We start from the raw sequence: 18,363 nt of genomic DNA on the forward strand, positions 1-18,363 counted from the left end.
CAGGAAATTGCCTTTGTCCTTCCAATTCAGTATGTTGTCCAAAAGATTATATCCAACAAAGGTGCCAATCTGGATTGAAGCATTCAAGTCCTTGACTTTGGAACTCTCTGACTCAAAAGTTAGAATGCACCCAAGCATAAATTCCTGATGAAATTATAGGCGAAATATCTTGAATATTATTATAATAAATTGTGGTTGGGGTGGCACAGTTTGATTTTCTCATTCCTCCGATTCCTGATCCTCATTGATACCCGGGGGAAGGGAAGTCAGAAGGTGTTGTATTTCGCCACCAACTGTGCACCATCTCAGAAACACATGGGTAGAGGTATTGATTTATAACAAGTCTATGCTGATAATACCTGGGTTTGGGGTAAAGAATGATGCATGATTTTGTTGGGGCAGACAAAAGTGTAATTTACATTTAGACTAATGAATGACCTGCAATAATGCTCTTCAGTCTAAGACTGAACAGCTTTAAAAAATCAGTCAGAATTTCTTGGCAAGAATTTTCTATTCCACTCATTTTTTTTCCACTGCTTACTCCGAGGAGGGTCCAAGTTCACGCAGCAGTTCCTGTTGAGTTTGTTGCTGTCAGCCAGCACAATTTTGGTTCTCTCAACCATCAGGGTGCTTTTGTCAAGCACTTGTTTGTCAAAGGTTAAGTTTTCCATTCAACATTTTCTTCGCTCCCAACTGTCTCCACCTCCCCCCCACCATATCATCTGCAAAAAGACCTGCCCCTGACCTTTCAGCTCCTCAGCCACAACAATGTCCTACCTGCAGTTGGAGCTGGCCAAGTCCTGGTGTTGCAGCTGCCATGGTGGTGGGGATCAGCTGAAGTGGGTACGGCTCATCTGTGAAATTGAACAATGCATGTTTTAGAACTCCTCACACATGTTCCACCCACCAATCCCACACAGTCCCGTTAACTTCAACCCAACTATACCATTCCTCCTGAGGTCATGACTTCAGAACCTTAGCACAGAAACATGCCCTTCAGCCCATCTACTGTATCAGACTATTTTTCTGCCTAATCCCATTGACATGCACCAAGACTGTATCCCTCCATTTCCCTCCCTTCTACGTAGCTATCCAATGTTTTAAAAACCTCAAACTCATTCTGCCCTCTCACCATTGACTGCCTGAGGAAATTTCTCCAAAAATTCCCTTTAAACATCTCACCTTTCACCCTTAACCCGTGTCCGCTAGTTCTTAATTGTTTAATTGTTACAAGTTATTTTTAATGTAGACATACAGCACAGTAACCGGCCATTTTGGTCCATCGGTCCATGCAGCCCGATTACAACCCTCCAGTACGTTTTGAATGATGGGAAGAAATGGAACCCCACGCAGACACGGGGAGAATGTGCAAACTCCTTACAGACAGAGTGTGATTCGAACTCTGGTCTCGATCACTGGTGCTTAAAGGTGTTGCGCTAATCGGTATACCAACTGTGCTTGTCTAACTGAACCACTTTGGCCTCCAGCCCTTGAAATGAAAACTGCTGATGGATTTGATAAAGTACGTTGATAATTAAATCCAACAACACTGGTTTATATATTAATTTCAGGTTGGCGTACAGGCTGAATCTACAAAAATTATCATCCTTCTCATGTAGTCTTTCCTCCCCACTGGGATCAGTGCAATGGGACCACTCCAACATAACGTGTCAAATATATTTATGAACCCATCATCTCAAACTGATGTGACACCCGATACACATCAGCCTCGACTTCCTCTGGACTTAATCCATATTCTGCCAAGCTTGCACAAATGTAATCCTCTGATAGCTGAATGTAATACCCACATTTTAATCTGCAAATTATCCTATACCAAATAATCATTAAGCACAAAATGTGACAATTTTATGAAATCCAATAATTTTCCAGCTGATGGTTTACAATACCTGCCTCGCTAAGAGTCTATGATTTTTCACTCATCTCTTTGAATAGACCTGCACTCTTTGCCATGACCGTTCGCTTACGCATTCTCTATCCCCAGTTACCTCGGATTATCTAACCCAATGGTTCTCAACCTTTTTCTTTGTACTCATGTACCACTTTAAGTATTCCCTATTCCATCGGTGCTCTGTGATTAGTAAGGGATTGCTTAAGATGGTATGTGAGTGGAAAGAAAAAATATGAAAACCCTTGTTTTAATCGTACCTCATTGACTCGTTATGTGCACGGTTTCAGAACTCGAAAGGAAATGGGCCAATGACCATTTTTCTCAACCAAAATATTTCAGTAACAATTGAGTCTAGAGCAGTAATTCTCAACCTTCCCTTCCCACTCACATACAACTTAAGCAATCTCTTACTAATCACAGAGCACCTTAAAATAAAGGACACCACACTACTTGCTTTTTAATTAATTATAGTATCTATACGTTAAACTTCAGCATTATAGTCAGTTAGGGGGTAGTGGTCATGCGGTACCAAGAGACTTGGGGAACTTTACTGGGGAGGTAGGGGATCTAATGGATATCCGGATCCAGAAGCAGGAGGTTATGAGTAAATTGTTGGGACTGAGGGCTGATAAATCCCCAGGGCCTGATGGGCTGCATCCTAGGGTGCTTAAAGAGGTGGCTATGGAAATTGTGGAGGCACTGGTCGACATTTTCCAAAGTTCCATAGATTCCGGGGAGGTCCCTGAGGATTGGAGAGTGGCTGATGTGGTGCCGCTTTTTAAGAAAGGAGGGAGGGAGAAAACGGGAAATTATAGACCGGTTAGCCTGACATCAGTGGTGGGGAAGATATTGGAGTCCATCATAAAAGGAGAAATAGCAGAACACTTAGTCAGTAATATAGTATAAGGGCTAGTCAGCATGGATTCCTTAAGGGTAAGTCATGCTTGACTAACCTTCTGGAATTTTTTGAGGATGTGACAAAGAAGGTGGACTCGGGAGAGCCAGTGGATGTGGTGTATTTGGACTTCCAGAAGGCCTTTGATAAGGTACCGCACGGGAGTCTAGTGGGCAAGATCAGGGAGCATGGTATTGGAGGTAAGGTGCTGACATGGATAGGAAATTGGTTAAGAGATAGGAAACAAAGGATTGGAGTAAATGGGTCTTTTTCAGAATGGCAGGATATGACGAGTGGAGTGCCTCAGGGATCGTTGTTGGGTCCTCAGTTGTTTGTAATTTATGTTAATGATTTGGATGAGGGGATTATAAATAACATGAGCAAATTTTCAGATGACACTAAACTGGCTGGCAGTGTGGGGTGTGAGGAGGATGTAAGGAAAATGCAGAGGGACTTGGACAGGCTGGAGGAGTGGGCGGCTAAATGGAAGATGAATTTCAATGTGAACAAATGTGAGGTTATTCATTTTGGGGGAAGTAATAGGAAAGCTGAGTATTATTTAAATGGAGACAAGCTAGGGAGTGGGGAAGTGCAAATGGATCTGGGTGTACTTGTTCACTGGTCACTGAAGGCTAGCATGCAGGTTCAGAAAGCTGTGAAGAAGGCAAATGGAACGTTGGCTTTCATAAAGAGGGGATTGGAGTATAGGAACAGAGACGCCCTTCTGCAGTTATACAGGGCCCTGGTGAGACCCCACCTGGAGTATTGCGTCCAGTTCTGGTCTCCAAACTTGAGGAAGGACATACTAGCTATAGAGGGTGTGCAGCGCAGATTTACAAGGTTAGTTTCAGGGATGGCAGGGTTGTCATATGCAGCAAGGCTAGAAAAACTGGACTTGTATCCATTGGAGTTTAGAAGGATGAGGGGGGACATGATTGAGGTATACAAAATCATCAGGGGGATAGACAAGGTGAAGTCTGATTACTTGTTCCCAATGATGGGGAGACGAGGACTAGAGGGCATAGTTTAAGAATACAGGGTAGGCCCTTTAGGATGGAGATGAGAAAGCATTTTTTTACCCAGAGAAGTGTGAATCTGTGGAATGCTCTGCCACAGAGGGTGGTAGAGGCGGATTCGCTGACTATGTTCAAAAGAGAGTTAGATAAGACTCTTGTGGGTAACGGAGTTAAGGGTTATGGGGATAAGGCTGGAAAGGGGTACTGATGGTAATGATCAGCCATGATCTAAAATGGTGGTGCTGGCCCGACGGGCCAAATGGCCTACTCCAGCTCCTATTGTCTATTGTCTATATATCTCTCCAAATATGTTATCTACCTGGTCAACATCATGTATCCAAGCACATCTGTATCTATCTGGTCAGCATCATGTATCCCAGCACATCTGTATCTATCTGGTCAGCATCATATAACCATATATAACCATATAACCACTTACAGCACAGAACAGGCCAGTTCGGCCCTACTAGTCCATGCCGTAGCAAATCCCCACCCTCCTTGTCCCACTGACCAGCACCCGGTCCATACCCCTCTAGTCCCCTCCTATCCATGTAATGATCCAGTCTTTCCTTAAATGTAACCAATGATCCCGCCTCGACCACATCTGCTGGAAGCTCATTCCACATCCCTACCACCCTCTGTGTAAAGAAATTTCCCCTCATGCTCCCCTTATAATTTTCCCCCTTCAATCTTAAACCATGTCCTCTAGTTTGAATCTCCCCCTTTCTTAATTGAAAAAGCCTATCCACAGTTACTCTGTCTGTCCCTTTTAAAATCTTAAACACCTCTATCAAGTCCCCTCTCAATCTTCTACGCTCCAGAGAAAAAAGCCCCAGTCTGCACAACTTTTCCCTTTAACTCAGACCCTGAAATCCTGTCAGCATTCTCGTGAACCTTCTCTGCACTCTCTCTATTTTGTTTATATCTTTCCTATAATTTGGTGACCAAAACTGGACACAGTACTCCAAATTTGGCCTCACCAATGACTTGTACAATTTCATCATAACCTCCCTACTCTTGAATTCAGTACTCCGATTTATGAAGGCCAACATTCCAAATGCCTTCTTCACCACACCATCTACCTGAGTATCAGCCTTGAGGGTACTATTTACCATAACTCCTAAATCCCTTTGTTGCTCTGCACTCCTCAATTGTCTACCATTCAATGTATATGACCTATTTAAATTTGCCTTTCCAAAATGCAGCACCTCACATTTATCTGTATTAAATTCCATCAGCCATTTCTCAGCCCACACCTCCAGCCTTCCTAAATCACCTTTTAATCTACAGTAATCTACCTCACTGTCCACAACACCACCAATCTTTGTATCATCCGCAAACATGCTTATCCAATTTTCTACCCCTACATCCAGATCGTTAATATATATAACAAATAATAGTGGACCCAGGACCGAACCCTGAGGAACTCCACTAGTCACCGGCCTCCAATTGGACAAACAATTTTCTACCACTACTCTCTGACACCTTCCATCCAACCAGCTGAATCCATTTCACTACCTCCTTATTTATACCTAATGCCTCCACCTTTTTTCCTAACCTCCTGTGGGGAACTTTGTCAAAAGCTTTACTAAAGTCCAAATAGACAACATCCACAGCTTTCCCCTCATCAACCTTTTTTGTAACCCCCTCGAAGAACTCAATCAGGTTTGTCAAGCATGATCTACCCCTGACAAAACCATGCTGATTACTCCTTATCAATCCTTGTACCTCCAAAAATTTGTAAATAGCATCCCTCAGAACACTTTCCATCAACTTGCCCACCACAGACGTCAGACTTACAGGCCTATAATTCCCAGGTTTGCATTTGGACCCTTTCTTAAACAGAGGAACCACATGCACCACCCTCCAATCCTTGGTACCACCCCCGTGGCCAGTGACATCCTAAATATCTCTGTTAATGGCCCCACTAACTGTCCACTAGCCTCCCTGAGTGTCCTAGGGAATATTTTGTCCGATCCGGGAGATTTATCCACCTTTATCTTTTTTAACACAGCCATCACTACCTCCTCGGTTATCCTTATATGCTTCATGACCTCCCCACTATTTTTCTTTACTTCAACTGGTTCAACATTTTTTTCCCTAGTGAATACCGAGGCAAAGAAATCATTTAAAATTTCCCCCATTTCCTCAGACTTCTCACTCAGCCTACCCTCGCTATCTACAAGGGGTCCAATTTTATCTCTCACTAATCTTTTACTTTTAATGTACTTATAGAAACCCTTTGGATTTATTTCCACTCTGTCAGCCAAAGCCTCTTCATGCCTTTTTTTGGCCTTTCTAATTTCTTTCTTAAGATTCCTTCTACACTCCTTGTAGTCCTCCTTCAACTTCTCAGCTCCCTGCTCTTTATACCTCTTGTACACCTCCCTTTTTCTCCTAACCAAATTTCCAATATTCCTCGAAAACCAAGCCTCCCTATGACTTCCAGCCTTTCCTTTGATCCAGACTGGGACATAACTACTCTGTACCCACAAAATTTCTTTTTTGAATATCCTCCATTTTTCATTAACATCCTTACCTGAAAATATCCTGTCCCAGTCAATACTCCCCAAATCCCTTCTTATTCCTACGAAATTTGCTCTTTTCCAATCCAGAACCTCAACTTTACGCCTCTCCTTAAAACTACCCTAAAACTAACAGAATTATGGTCACTAGACCCAATTGGTTCTCCAACATTAATGTCCGCTACCTGACCTAGCTCATTCCCTAACAGGAGATCCAGTATTACACTAACTTCTACTAACTGATTTAGAAAACAATCCTGAACACATTTAACGAACTCCAGCCCATCCAGCCCTCTAACCGTATGGGTATCCCAATCAATGTGTGGGAAGTTAAAATCTCCCATGATCACTACCCTATGATTTTCACACATATACGTTATCTCCCTACAAATTTGTTCCTCTAATTCCCTTGGCCCATTTGGTGGTCTGTAATACTCCCCTATTAGCACCCTCTTGCCTCCTCCACCTCTCAATTCCACCCAAACAGCCTCACTGGTCGATCCCTCCATACCATCCTGCCACCTCACGGCAGTAATGTCCTCTCTAACAAGCAGAGCAACTCCTCCTTTTTTACCCCCTGATCTATCACATCTAAAACAAATGTATCTCAGAACATTAAGTTGCCAGTCCTGCCCCTCCTGTAGCCAGGTCTCACTAATTGCCACAATATCGTGACCCCAGTATCTATCCATGCTCTCAGCTCATCTACCTTGTTCACTATGCTTCTTGTATTAAAATATATGCATCTCAGAGAATGACCCTCACATATATTCTCTTTTTTACCTTCTACCCTAATCTCCATCCTACCTTTCTTATCTTTTTTATTCCTAGCTAGGTGGCCATACTCCCTGCATGTATCCCAGCACATCTACATCTATCTGTCAGCATCACGTGTCCCAGCACATCTACATCTATCTGTCAGCATCATGTGCACCAGCACATCTGTGTCTATCTGGTCAGCATCATGTGCACCAGCACATCTGTGTCTATCTGGTCAACATCATGTGTCCCAGCACATCTGTATCTATCTGGTCAGTATCATGTGTCCCAGCACACCTGTATCTATCTGGTCAACATCATGTGTCCCAGCACATCTGTATCGATCTGGTCAACATCATGTGTCCCAGCACATCTGTATCGATCTGGTCAACATCATGTGTCCCAGCACATCTGTATCTATCTGGTCAGTATCATGTGTCCCAGCACATCTGTATCGATCTGGTCAGTATCATGTGTCCCAGCACATCTGTATCGATCTGGTCAGTATCATGTGTCCCAGCACATCTGTATCGATCTGGTCAGTAACATGTGTCCCAGCACATCTGTATCGATCTGGTCAGTAACATGTGTCCCAGCACATCTGTATCGATCTGGTCAGTATCATGTGTCCCAGCACATCTGTATCGATCTGGTCAGTAACATGTGTCCCAGCACATCTGTATCTATCTGTCAGTATCATGTGTCCCAGCACATCTGTATCTATCTGGTCAGCATCATGTGTCCATCACATCTGTTCCTACCAACTTGGTTTTTTTTAAAAATCAGTTATGCTGGCATACTCCAGTAAGAAAGTTTTATTTTCTTGACAAACTGAAGAGCCTCGCAACTCTGCAATATTTTGCACCTGCTCATTATTTTGATCATTTATTTAACCTCTGTTCCTTATTGCACCTCGTTAAAACAGTCTGCCAAGCTCAAAATGAACTCCCATTCCCAAACACTACCTTCTGACTTTAAACCTTCATGTGGATTTTAACCCCTAACAAGACAATCTCGAATGCAGAAAACTTCTTGAATATCCATCAATTGATTTTCTGTTATCAACTCTCCATAAAGCTCACTGTTTTCCTTTTCAAAAACAAAACATTAAAAACTTTGCTGCTTTTTCCCTGTCACTGGAGTTATCATTTGGGTAAATCTTTTCTGCACCCCCACACTTCATGTAAAAGTGTGCCACCCAGAACTGACAGAAGCCTCGTCAAGGAAGTCAAAAACACGACTGTCTTGCTTTTGCTCTGACTCATCCTGGAGCACAGATGCAGAAAGAAGGAGCAAAATTATTAAAAAGATATTTCACCGTCAGTCCTCAGGATGCACATGATACTCCCATGAAATTCTGGTTCAATTAATGTGCAGCTGGTCACAACAGAATTCTGCCTGTGCAAACTCAAGCATGCTTAAACACAACTTGCCTGTTCCAGGAGCGAACGTCAACACAAATGGCATATCTACCCGCAAGGCATGACAAGAATCTCAAAGAACCAAAATCATTAACCATGAATAAAATGGTGGTCTTGGGGGATGCGGCTTATTATTGCCCCAGATCCAATACCACAATTGTATTAACCAGTGATATTTATTCCACGGCAAATTAATTTACAATAACCACCCACTCTTCTGGATGGGCAGAATGGCTTCATCATTCCGTAAAATCTGTCTTCAAATCTCTGGATGTCTAACATCTCGTGTTCAACTGAGTACAAAGCTCATTGTCACATACATTCCGAAAATATAAATCTCACCTTTTTGCTTTAACCTTTGTTGCAATTAAAGTAACTTCTGCCTTGGTGAATGTGGTCCAAGGGCGAAAGGCATGGTATTTGTGCAGCATTCCTTTTAGAACGTTGGCCTCATTATCCCTGGACAACTAGGTTCTTCGACTGCAGTATTGAACAAGAATGCTTACCAGGAAAGTGCTATCACCCAAACACCACCCCCTACTCAAACCTTCTGCAACACAATGCCTTGAACCAGCTGTCACACCTCCAGCTCCAAATAAATTGATAGCCAGACCTCAATCTGCTACCCACTGGCCCTCTCCATTCACTCTGCAATACCCAACTCTTGCACCCTCCCCTCCCTTTTTCTCCTCCTGATATACCACCCAAACAGAGCACCACCTCCCCTCTCTCACTCACGGCTCAGACCCCTGACCTCAGAAGAGTAGTGGGTGGCACATTTTCTGCCCTGAAGGTATGCAATGCCTCATCAGCTTTCAGCAGAAGACCAGCCATTCAATGACCATCTCACACATTAGGGGTTGAGTTTCTGGGGGAAGGTTCCCTGCAGAAGCAAAGTTCCTCGGGTCAGTGGTTCTCAACCTTTTTCTTTCCACTCACACACCAGCACAGATTATTTGGAGCTGGAGGTGTGAATGGAAAGAAAAATGGAGGTGTGAATGGAAAGAAAAAGTTTGAAGACCACTGTTTCAATCGTACCTCATTGACTCGTTATGTGCACGGTTTCAGAACTCCAAAGGAAATGGGCCAATGACCATTTTTCTCAAGCAAAATATTTCAGTAACGATTGGGTCTAGAGCAGTGATTCTCAACCTTCCCTTTCCACTCACATCCCACCTTAAGCAATCCCTTACTCATCACAGACCATCGATGGCCTAGGGATTACTTAAAGTGGGATGTGAGTGGAAAGATAAAGGTTGAGAACCAATGCTCTAGGTGTAAAATCCCTTCTTCCTAGAAACAACACTATTGACTATTAATTAGCAGATCACATTGTTAATTACGCCACATCATGAGGGCTGATAACTATGCTCTCCAAAGACATTATCCAGAAGGAGAAAAAAAATGGTTGGGGTAGGATTAGTGCTTAATTGCCAGCACAGACTCAGTGGGCTGAAGGGTCTGTTTCTGTGCTTTTCTTCACACGTAAAGATTAGTAATGAACTTTCTGCTATCTTAGGTATTTGCTGGATAGATAATAGATGGGAATTATACATTGCATTTGTTGTCACTCGAATCTACATAGGTGCATTAGTAAAGCATCCTCATTTCATCAGGGCAACAACTAAGGATGTAAGCCACCATTGAGCCACATGGGGAGACATCAGAATGGGAAACTAAAAGGTTGTTCCAGGATGTGGGCTTCACTTACCCTTTTAACACAGAAAAGCAGCGTTATTGCTGTATTCAGGTCGGTGAGTCCTTTTACACAGCAAGCCAGCTTCCTGAAGGAAAAGAGGCGGGAACTGTGTAGTACAGCCCTGCTTCACCTCTGATACTACCTAGCTCAGCGGATAAAAGCCAGGTAAGTTCAGGCCCCCGCCCCCCTCCCCCCCATCCGCCTTCAATGCGTTCATGCAGGAAGGTGAGGTGTTCGAAAGGTGGATAATACCAGGCCTGAATCCTCTGTGTGAAAGGTGGGAAGACTTATTGAAGGAATTTCTCAGCTTTGAAAGCAGGCCTGCTGATGCGGCAGCAGTCAAAGGAAATGAAATGTAAGATGGGCGGGATTTGTAGGGTAAGACAGAGCACAGTTGGAGGTAGCTCCAGGAATTCTCCACGATAAGGGCATTGGGTGGAATTGAACACCAGGCCAAAGATTTTAAAAATGAGCTCTTGCTGCAATGGGGACCAATGGTGGACATTCATCCTTCAGATCTCTTCTTCTGCGTATGTAGAATCACAGAGCTATACAGCATAAAAAAGGCCCTTTAGTCCTAATTGTCCATGCTGACCAATCAAAGCACGTTCACTTGCCATATCCCTCTAACCATTTCCTGACCAAATATTTGGGATAGGCACGGGCTGCATCGCAAAGTGGCTGTGATTCCTACCCTGCTCCAGATGCTGTGGCTGTAGAGATTTCACAGGCAGCTTCCCACAAAAGGGAAAGAAGAAATGCTTGAATAATTCCATCAAGTATGGAAGCCAAAGTTACTTTGGCAGTGACCGTGAAAAATATGCCTGAGGCAGTCAGACCCCCTGAAGGAATGGCCAATCACTTTTGTACCTCACTGCTGACCTCCTCCCCTCAGAATGGCAGGCTTCTGACCTTTCGAAAACTTTGAGAGGCTGGTGGGACTCAACAGGTGAGGCTCTGTCCACAGAGAGAAATAGTCAGTCAAGGTTTTAAGTGGGACCCTTTTCTGTGACGCATTTGTTTGCTCAAGATTCCATTATCAACAGTTTCTTGTGATTCTCTAAGCTGCTGACCTTAATGTGACAATTACACTTGGTTCAAAACAACGTCAAATCCAATGGAACATCTGTGTCATTTGGAATATAGCTGGCTCAGTGGTTCTCAACCTTTTTCTTTCCACTCACATCCCACTTTAAGTAATCCCAATGCCATCGGTGCTCTATTAGTAAGGGATTGCTTAAGGTGGGATGTGGGTGGAAAGAAAAAGTTTGAAAACCACTGTTTAATTTGTACCCAAATGACTCATTATGTGCACTGTTTCAGAACTCCAAAGGAAATGGGCCAAATGACAATTATTCTCAAGCAAAATATTTCAACAACAATTGGGTCTAGAGCAGTGGTTCTCAACCTTCCCTTCCCACTCACATCCCACCTTAAGCAATCCCTTGTGAGTTAGACAATGGAAGGGTCAAGGGGGAACCATTGTTAGGCTGTGCTTACGGCATCAGTTGGCCTTAATGCGGCCCTGCATCAGGGGTTGCTGGGGTGGCAATTACAAATGTATTCAGACATCAAGCATGAGGTTTTCTGCACAATAGAGAGGGAAAAGAAACTAGGCACATTCTTTCCAATCCTTACATGGATTTTGGTTTGAAGAGCAGGAAAATTGGAGCAGGAATTAGCCGCCCGCTCGTTCAAATGTGTTGCTCTGTCCAATAAGTCCATGGCTGACTTGAGTTTCCTGCCAAAGCACTTAACTCCCCTTTCATCCAGAAACTGGCCTTGCTTCAGCTTTAAATATTTTAGTCACCTCTTCCGTGGGTCTCCCAAGTAAAGAAGTTCTTCTTCATGCAATAAATGATCTGCTGGGGTAACTCAGCAGGTGCTGCAGCATTAATAGGAGGATAAGAAAGGTGGGCATTTTAGGTTGGAACCCTTCATCAAATTGTCCTCATTGCCATCATCCTCTCAGCATCCACACTGTCCGAATTTCAAATGTTCCAATAAGACCAGTTCTCATTCTTCTAAACTCTAACAAATATAGGGCCAATCCTGCTCAACCAACTTGTAAATCTTCTCTGATACAAGTCAATTCTTCTGAATTAAGCAGACCAAAGCTGTGATCTCACGAGTACCCTGTACCACTGTAACAGGACTTTCCTATTTTCATACAACATTCTTTCCGTTGCTTATTACAGTTGAAGGTGGTGCCTAGAACTCATACGTCCAAACTTTAATGATCTCATTTCTTTGCAGATGTTGATCCATTTAGTGAGAAATGTAAAATTTTTGAAGCTTCTCTGATTCATATGGTCTGGGAATACCCAAATTTAGACAGATTCTGGAAAGAGATTTTTCAAACTCTATCAACAATTTTCAAGATTAATTTGGAACCCTGCCCATTAATTGTTCTGTTTGGTTTTTCTTGTAACTCAGATGCACCTTTAAAACTGTCTTGGCTTTTACTACAGTGATAGCCAGGTGAGCTATTTTATTTGAAATGGAAAGATGATTCATCTCCTACTCATACACAGTGGTTGCATGATGTCATGTCCTATTTACATTTAGAGACAATCAGATATAATATTAAAGATAGAAAGTTTCAATTTATGAAATTATGGGGCTCATAATTTTTGTTTATATTTGGAAGAACTAATAATTACTCTATGATTCCTTGCCTGTTCGCCAGAGGTCGCCAGTGATTCCACATTATTATAGATTTTTTTTCATTATTAAATATATAAAGTAAACTTGACTAGAAGGAGGGGTTAGATTATATTAATTTAGTTTATAGCTTTTTTCCCCTTTGTTTATTATTTTATCAAATTATTTCAATAAATGGGTCTGACATGGTTGCATACATTATTCTTATCAGTAGTTTGAGGTACTACAAGTGTAGTTTTATATATTTTATTATTCATTTTTTTTTCAGTTTACTTGTATACAAATGAATCACTATGTAATTGTAATTTTATATGTATATGTTAAACTCAATAAAAATATTTAAAAAAAAGAAAAGATATACCACTCTTTGCAATAAACATTGATATTTCATTCACCTTCCTAATTTGTTGGTGTACAAGGAAGGACACCAACTTCCCTCCCCTCCATGGACTCCATCTTCATCCACCGCACCCCCCCTCCCCCGCTGCCTCAGAAAAGTAGGTGACATAATGAAGGGCCCATCACATCCCTGGGCCCATCCTTTTCTCAAATGTCCCACCAGCTCTGAAGACGCTGGGATCAAGTGCAACACGTACGCATGCTGGAGAAACTCAGCAGGTTACGCAACATCCATGAGGTAACCAATGTTCCTTTGTCAGGAATAAGGGGGGAAAAAAACAGGGTGGGGGGGAGGAAAGGAAAGGCTAAGAGGTGGGAGGATAGAAGAGAATAAAGCTAGAAGTGATCGGGGGAAACCCTATCACTGAATGTGAAGTTTTACATCATGATCAGTCTTCCCCAGAGGAACATTATCTGTGATGTGATGGATTAATTAATTGCATATCATCATATACATCTGTTGAAACTAATTCTGATATTGTTCTGTTACACAGCTGATTTGGAAATGTATTAATGTTTTCACAATGGTACGTTTCCTGGAAGTTCTTAACAAATGTGGCAACATTGCTGTTCTATTAATCCATCAGTCCTGGAAGGTGGGTTAACTTAGTTTTCTCAAAGGGCTATCCATGAGAATAATCAAAACATTTCAAACTTGCCATGCATATCCATATCCCAAGAGGAAAACTAAAACTTCTCTCTCAAATCCCTGGAATCACAAAGGGCATAGAAGATGCTGGAATAGCAAATAGGCTGAGCTTCATTAGTTGGGGGTGAAATTGGCTTCATTTTTAAAAGAGAGACTAGCTACTAAAAGTATTCAAAATTAGGAGAAAATTTCAAAAGGAAAGTATGGATCCAGGGTCTTGACTCAAGGCTTTAACAACTCCTTCCCTCCACCCCATCCTGCAAGGAACTTGCTCCACTCACTGAGTTCTCCAGCAGTATTTTTTTGCTCTCTTGAATGTCTTCCCTCTCAGTCAGCATCAAGTGCTCTCCCATATTTATCCAGGATAAATCCCTCCCTCTGCGGTCACTTTATCAGGCTAGATGGATCTGGGCTTGCCTTCTGGTCTGTGATTTTTAAAAAAAATGTAAACATACAGCAAGGTAACAGGCTCTTTTGGCCCATGAGCAGTGATCCCTCTAAGCTGTGCGCGCTCGCACGTGTGCAAACCAGACAGAGTGCGCACACATGCGCGCACAAATGCATTTGCTTTCCTTTGTGTGCGTGCACAGCCCTGAGTGAACACAGCCCATGAGCCCTGGCTGCCAAATACCTCAATCAACTTACAACCCCTGCATGTCTTAAAGGGTGATAGGAAACCAGACCACCTGCAGAAAAGGGAAAAACGTACAAACGCCTCATAGATAGCACCGAATGCTCACCACTACGTTAAACCTGCTGTTTCTGATAATGGATACAGGTTTGATTGCCATTATACACAAGGCAATCTGCTAACAATCAGAGACTCCCCTTCTCATACTGGGATCCTGAAATGCCTCATGAGGGGCCACGAAACCATGGGGAGATACATATATAACACAATGCTTGTGTCATCGTGTCACAGCTTAAAGATAAAGTGAGAATGATTTGAAAATGGCATTGAAACAAATTATGAAATGTTATCCTAAAGGGTATGGGATGAGAAGGATTGTGGACTGTGCAGTTACCACTTTCACTTTCTTGAATTGGCTTCTGACAGGAGGAGGCAATTCAGCCCCTTTAGTCCATGCATCATCTCAGCACCATCCCATTCTCCCACATTTCACCATACTTTTCCCCCTCTACTCCATTCTCATTCCATTTCCACCCACCCTCTTGTGAGGCGATCTTTCCCCCGGCCATGAAAAGCAGGTACAAACTCCACAAGGGCAGTTCGTGGATGGAATTCAAGGCCCTGGAGCTCCACGGGCCCTGCATGCCCTGCGACCCTGACTTTCCATGCCTTGGTTGCAATTTCACCAGGTGCATCCCTCATTGTGCCCTCGTTGCCAAGGTACACTGGCAAGAGGATAGGTGAGCTTCCCTCGTCTATCTTCCAGCAATGGCGGCGGCTGAAGGCACTGCACCAAAGTTACTCAAGAGCACCTCACTACTTCTGGGGACACGGAATCACAACCAACCTTCTTCAAACCTACAGCACTTGGAGTAACAGCAGGGGAGAATCTCAGGTTAAAATAAGCCATTGTATCTTTAAAGTACATAGTTTTTGTGTATGTGAATGCAAGAAACACTTTTTACTTTTAGAACAATCTTTTCCTACATCATCACAGGTTCAGAGGAATGCCAGCAACCCCACAGTGGACGATATGTACAGACACCTCTTCCTTTCTCTCAGTCAATATCACCATGTTTTGCAATTATGATAAAATAGATGCCTTTACTGTCTTCAAAAAGAACGGAGTACAGATTTAAATGGCTCAGATCTGTAGATCATTAAAAGAGATTACGTCTGGATGCTTTACGAAAGCACATAGAGCAGTGGTTCTCAACCTTTTTCTTTCCACTCACATCCCACTTTAAGTAATCCCTATGCCATCGGTGCTCTGTGATTAGTAAGGTGGGATGTGGATGGAAAGGGAAGGTTAAGAATTTCTGCTCTAGACCACAATTGTGACTGAAATATTTTGCAGGAGAAACATGGTCTTTGGACCATTTCCTTTGGAGTTCTGAAGCTGTGCACATAACGAGTCAGTGAGGTACGATTAAAACAGTGGGTTTCAAACTTTTTTTTTCCACTCACATACCACGTTAAGTAATCCTTTACTAATCACAGAGAACTTACGGCATATGTGAGTGGAAAGAAAAAGGTTGAGAACCACTGATGTAAATTGAAGGCTTTAAAGAATAGGGATGTTCAGAATCAAGGTAACGCTACATCTTCATAAATCATTTATCAAGCCACAGTGAAAGATTGTATTCTGTTGTGAGCTCCTCACTTCAGGAAGGACGCCAAAGATATGTTATGGGGACAGAAAGAATTCAGTAATTGAATCAGGACTTAATCATGGGACGGGCCCAGAAATTGGCTTTATTTTTACAGGGTCGGTGCCAGAATCAATGTTAGAGGAGGGCATTAAGGTAATCAGGTGGGGTACAGTCCAACAGTCATGAACTCGCTCAGTGGGGAGGGGGTGGGGGTGAGTTCATAATCCTCCTCTGCCATAACAGCTGAAAGCACTGCTTTTATTGCGTGGACTGTATCAAGATGGATGCCAGTGACGCCTGACTCGCGCTAGTGACAAGGGCGGGGGAGCAGGTCTGATGGCGAGCGATGGCCACGAGGGTATGGGGAGCCAAGGCACCTCACAAAGGGGTTGGTGGGGGGTGGGGGCTTGCAGCGGGTGTGTATGTGGGCACAGGACCTCGCAAGGAGGGGCCAAACCATCGAATGTCACCCCCCCCGCCCAACCTTGGTGCTGACTGTGATTTAAAAAGGTGAAATAAAGAGATATAAAAAGGAAACGACCTAATTAATGTTACATTCCTCTTCTATTTTGCCATGTCTTTTGCACTTAATTTATCAATGTATTCATTAGACTTGCGAAAGCTGAGGGTCAAAGAGAACGTGCAAAAGTACAGAGTACTGATGAACTATTCTAATTGATCTTTACACTACATATATTACAAAATTACATAAAAAAGAACATTAACAAAACATATTACTGAATAATCTTAGCTTCTGCATTGGAACAGGGCAGAAAGGTTAGCTTTCCTATTACAATGCCGACGGCCTGAGTTTGAATCTGGTGCTGTCTGTAAGAGGTTTGTTCTTCATTCCCATGACTGTATAACTTTCCTCTGGGAGTTTTCTCCCCCTCCACCCCACACTCCCAGTTCCAAAGATGTACAGGTTTTGGTCACGTGGGTGAATTTGGGAGGTGTGGGCTCATGGGTAGGAAAGATGTGAAATCTTGCTGAATAGCTAAATTAAATCAAACAATTGAAATAAATTAGAATGGTCTTTTAAGTACGCGACTAAGGGATAAAGAATTTTGCCCTCTCCACTAGTTTCACATGAACATAGCAGCTGGAGCAGATGACTTTGTCATCCAGAGACCTGCAAACCCCGATGGACTCGAAGGCCGTTTTGCTGGGATTGCTGTTACCCAACTACCCTATTACAACCACAACGTTTGGGCCTCCCAAACACTTACTGCATCCTCCAGGCTTGTAGGAGAATCCAGGAGGCAGGAGGAACCCTTGCTGCGCTGCCGCAGCCGCCAGCGTCCTTTGGTCCGGTGGAAACACTGGGATCATCAATGGAGGCAACTGCCCTTGAACCTGCTGAAGATTAAAAATAAATCAGCAAGATAGCAGTTGGAATAGATAGAGAACAAATTTAATTAATGACCACTGTTTGCCACACTCAAATCCACAAGGCATTTCCCCACATGATAAACTAGACTGGCGGTTAATAGCATCACCAACAGTAATAATCCTGAGGTTATGAGTTCATCTATGATTATTAAAGACTCTGCTGGGCAGTTGCATGAACCTGTTCTTCTGGGGAGTAAAACCTACCTAGCTTGTTTGTACAGGACTTCGCACACTGAAAGAGCAACATCATAAGACATCAAGGCAACAAAATCTTGAGAGTGTGCATTTTATGCCTCCAGACTTCACAAAACGCTTTACAGCCCACTAGCTAGAACACAGAACATAGAAATCTACAGCACAGTGCAGACCCTTCAGCCCACAGTGTTGCGCTGACCTACTCCGACAACTGCCGAGAATTTCCCCACTGCATAACATTCCATTTTTACTCAGTTCCATGTACCTGTCTAATTGTCCCTTAGAAGATGCTAGCTGCCTCCATTGCCAGCAGTACATTCCATGCATTCTGTGTGGAAAACTTGCATCCACCCTGTATTTGATCCCAAGCTCCTTAAAACTATGCCTAATTTCAGCCATGGAGAAAAAGTCTCTGGCCATGCACATTGTCAATGTCTCTCATCATTTTGTACAGAGCATCCTCTGTTCTCACTCCTGTCATCTGGAAGGAGGTACGGATGCCGAGGACCTGTACCTCCAGGTTCAGAAACAGTAGCTACCCCTCAACCATCTGACTC

At 43.0% G+C, this 18,363-nt stretch overlaps 1 protein-coding gene across 6 annotated transcripts in view; it reads right to left on the bottom strand.

Annotated features, from left to right (window-relative positions):
- sox5 (SRY-box transcription factor 5) overlaps positions 1-18,363 on the bottom strand; it is a 418,360-nt gene that overhangs the window by 103,779 nt on the left and 296,218 nt on the right. For 4 of the 6 annotated variants that reach the window (XM_069909081.1, XM_069909077.1, XM_069909078.1 and 1 more), the window contains 2 exons: positions 17,449-17,578; positions 778-854 (listed from right to left, as the gene is read on the bottom strand). In XM_069909081.1, coding sequence (XP_069765182.1) covers positions 778-854; positions 17,449-17,578 — 207 coding nt within the window. The remainder of the gene's footprint in view (positions 1-777; positions 855-17,448; positions 17,579-18,363) is intronic. The other 2 variants (XM_069909079.1, XM_069909080.1) reach the window with 1 other exon arrangement.

The sequence above is a fragment of the Narcine bancroftii genome, chromosome 13, assembly GCF_036971445.1.
Source record: "Narcine bancroftii isolate sNarBan1 chromosome 13, sNarBan1.hap1, whole genome shotgun sequence".
Lineage (NCBI taxonomy): Eukaryota > Metazoa > Chordata > Chondrichthyes > Torpediniformes > Narcinidae > Narcine > Narcine bancroftii.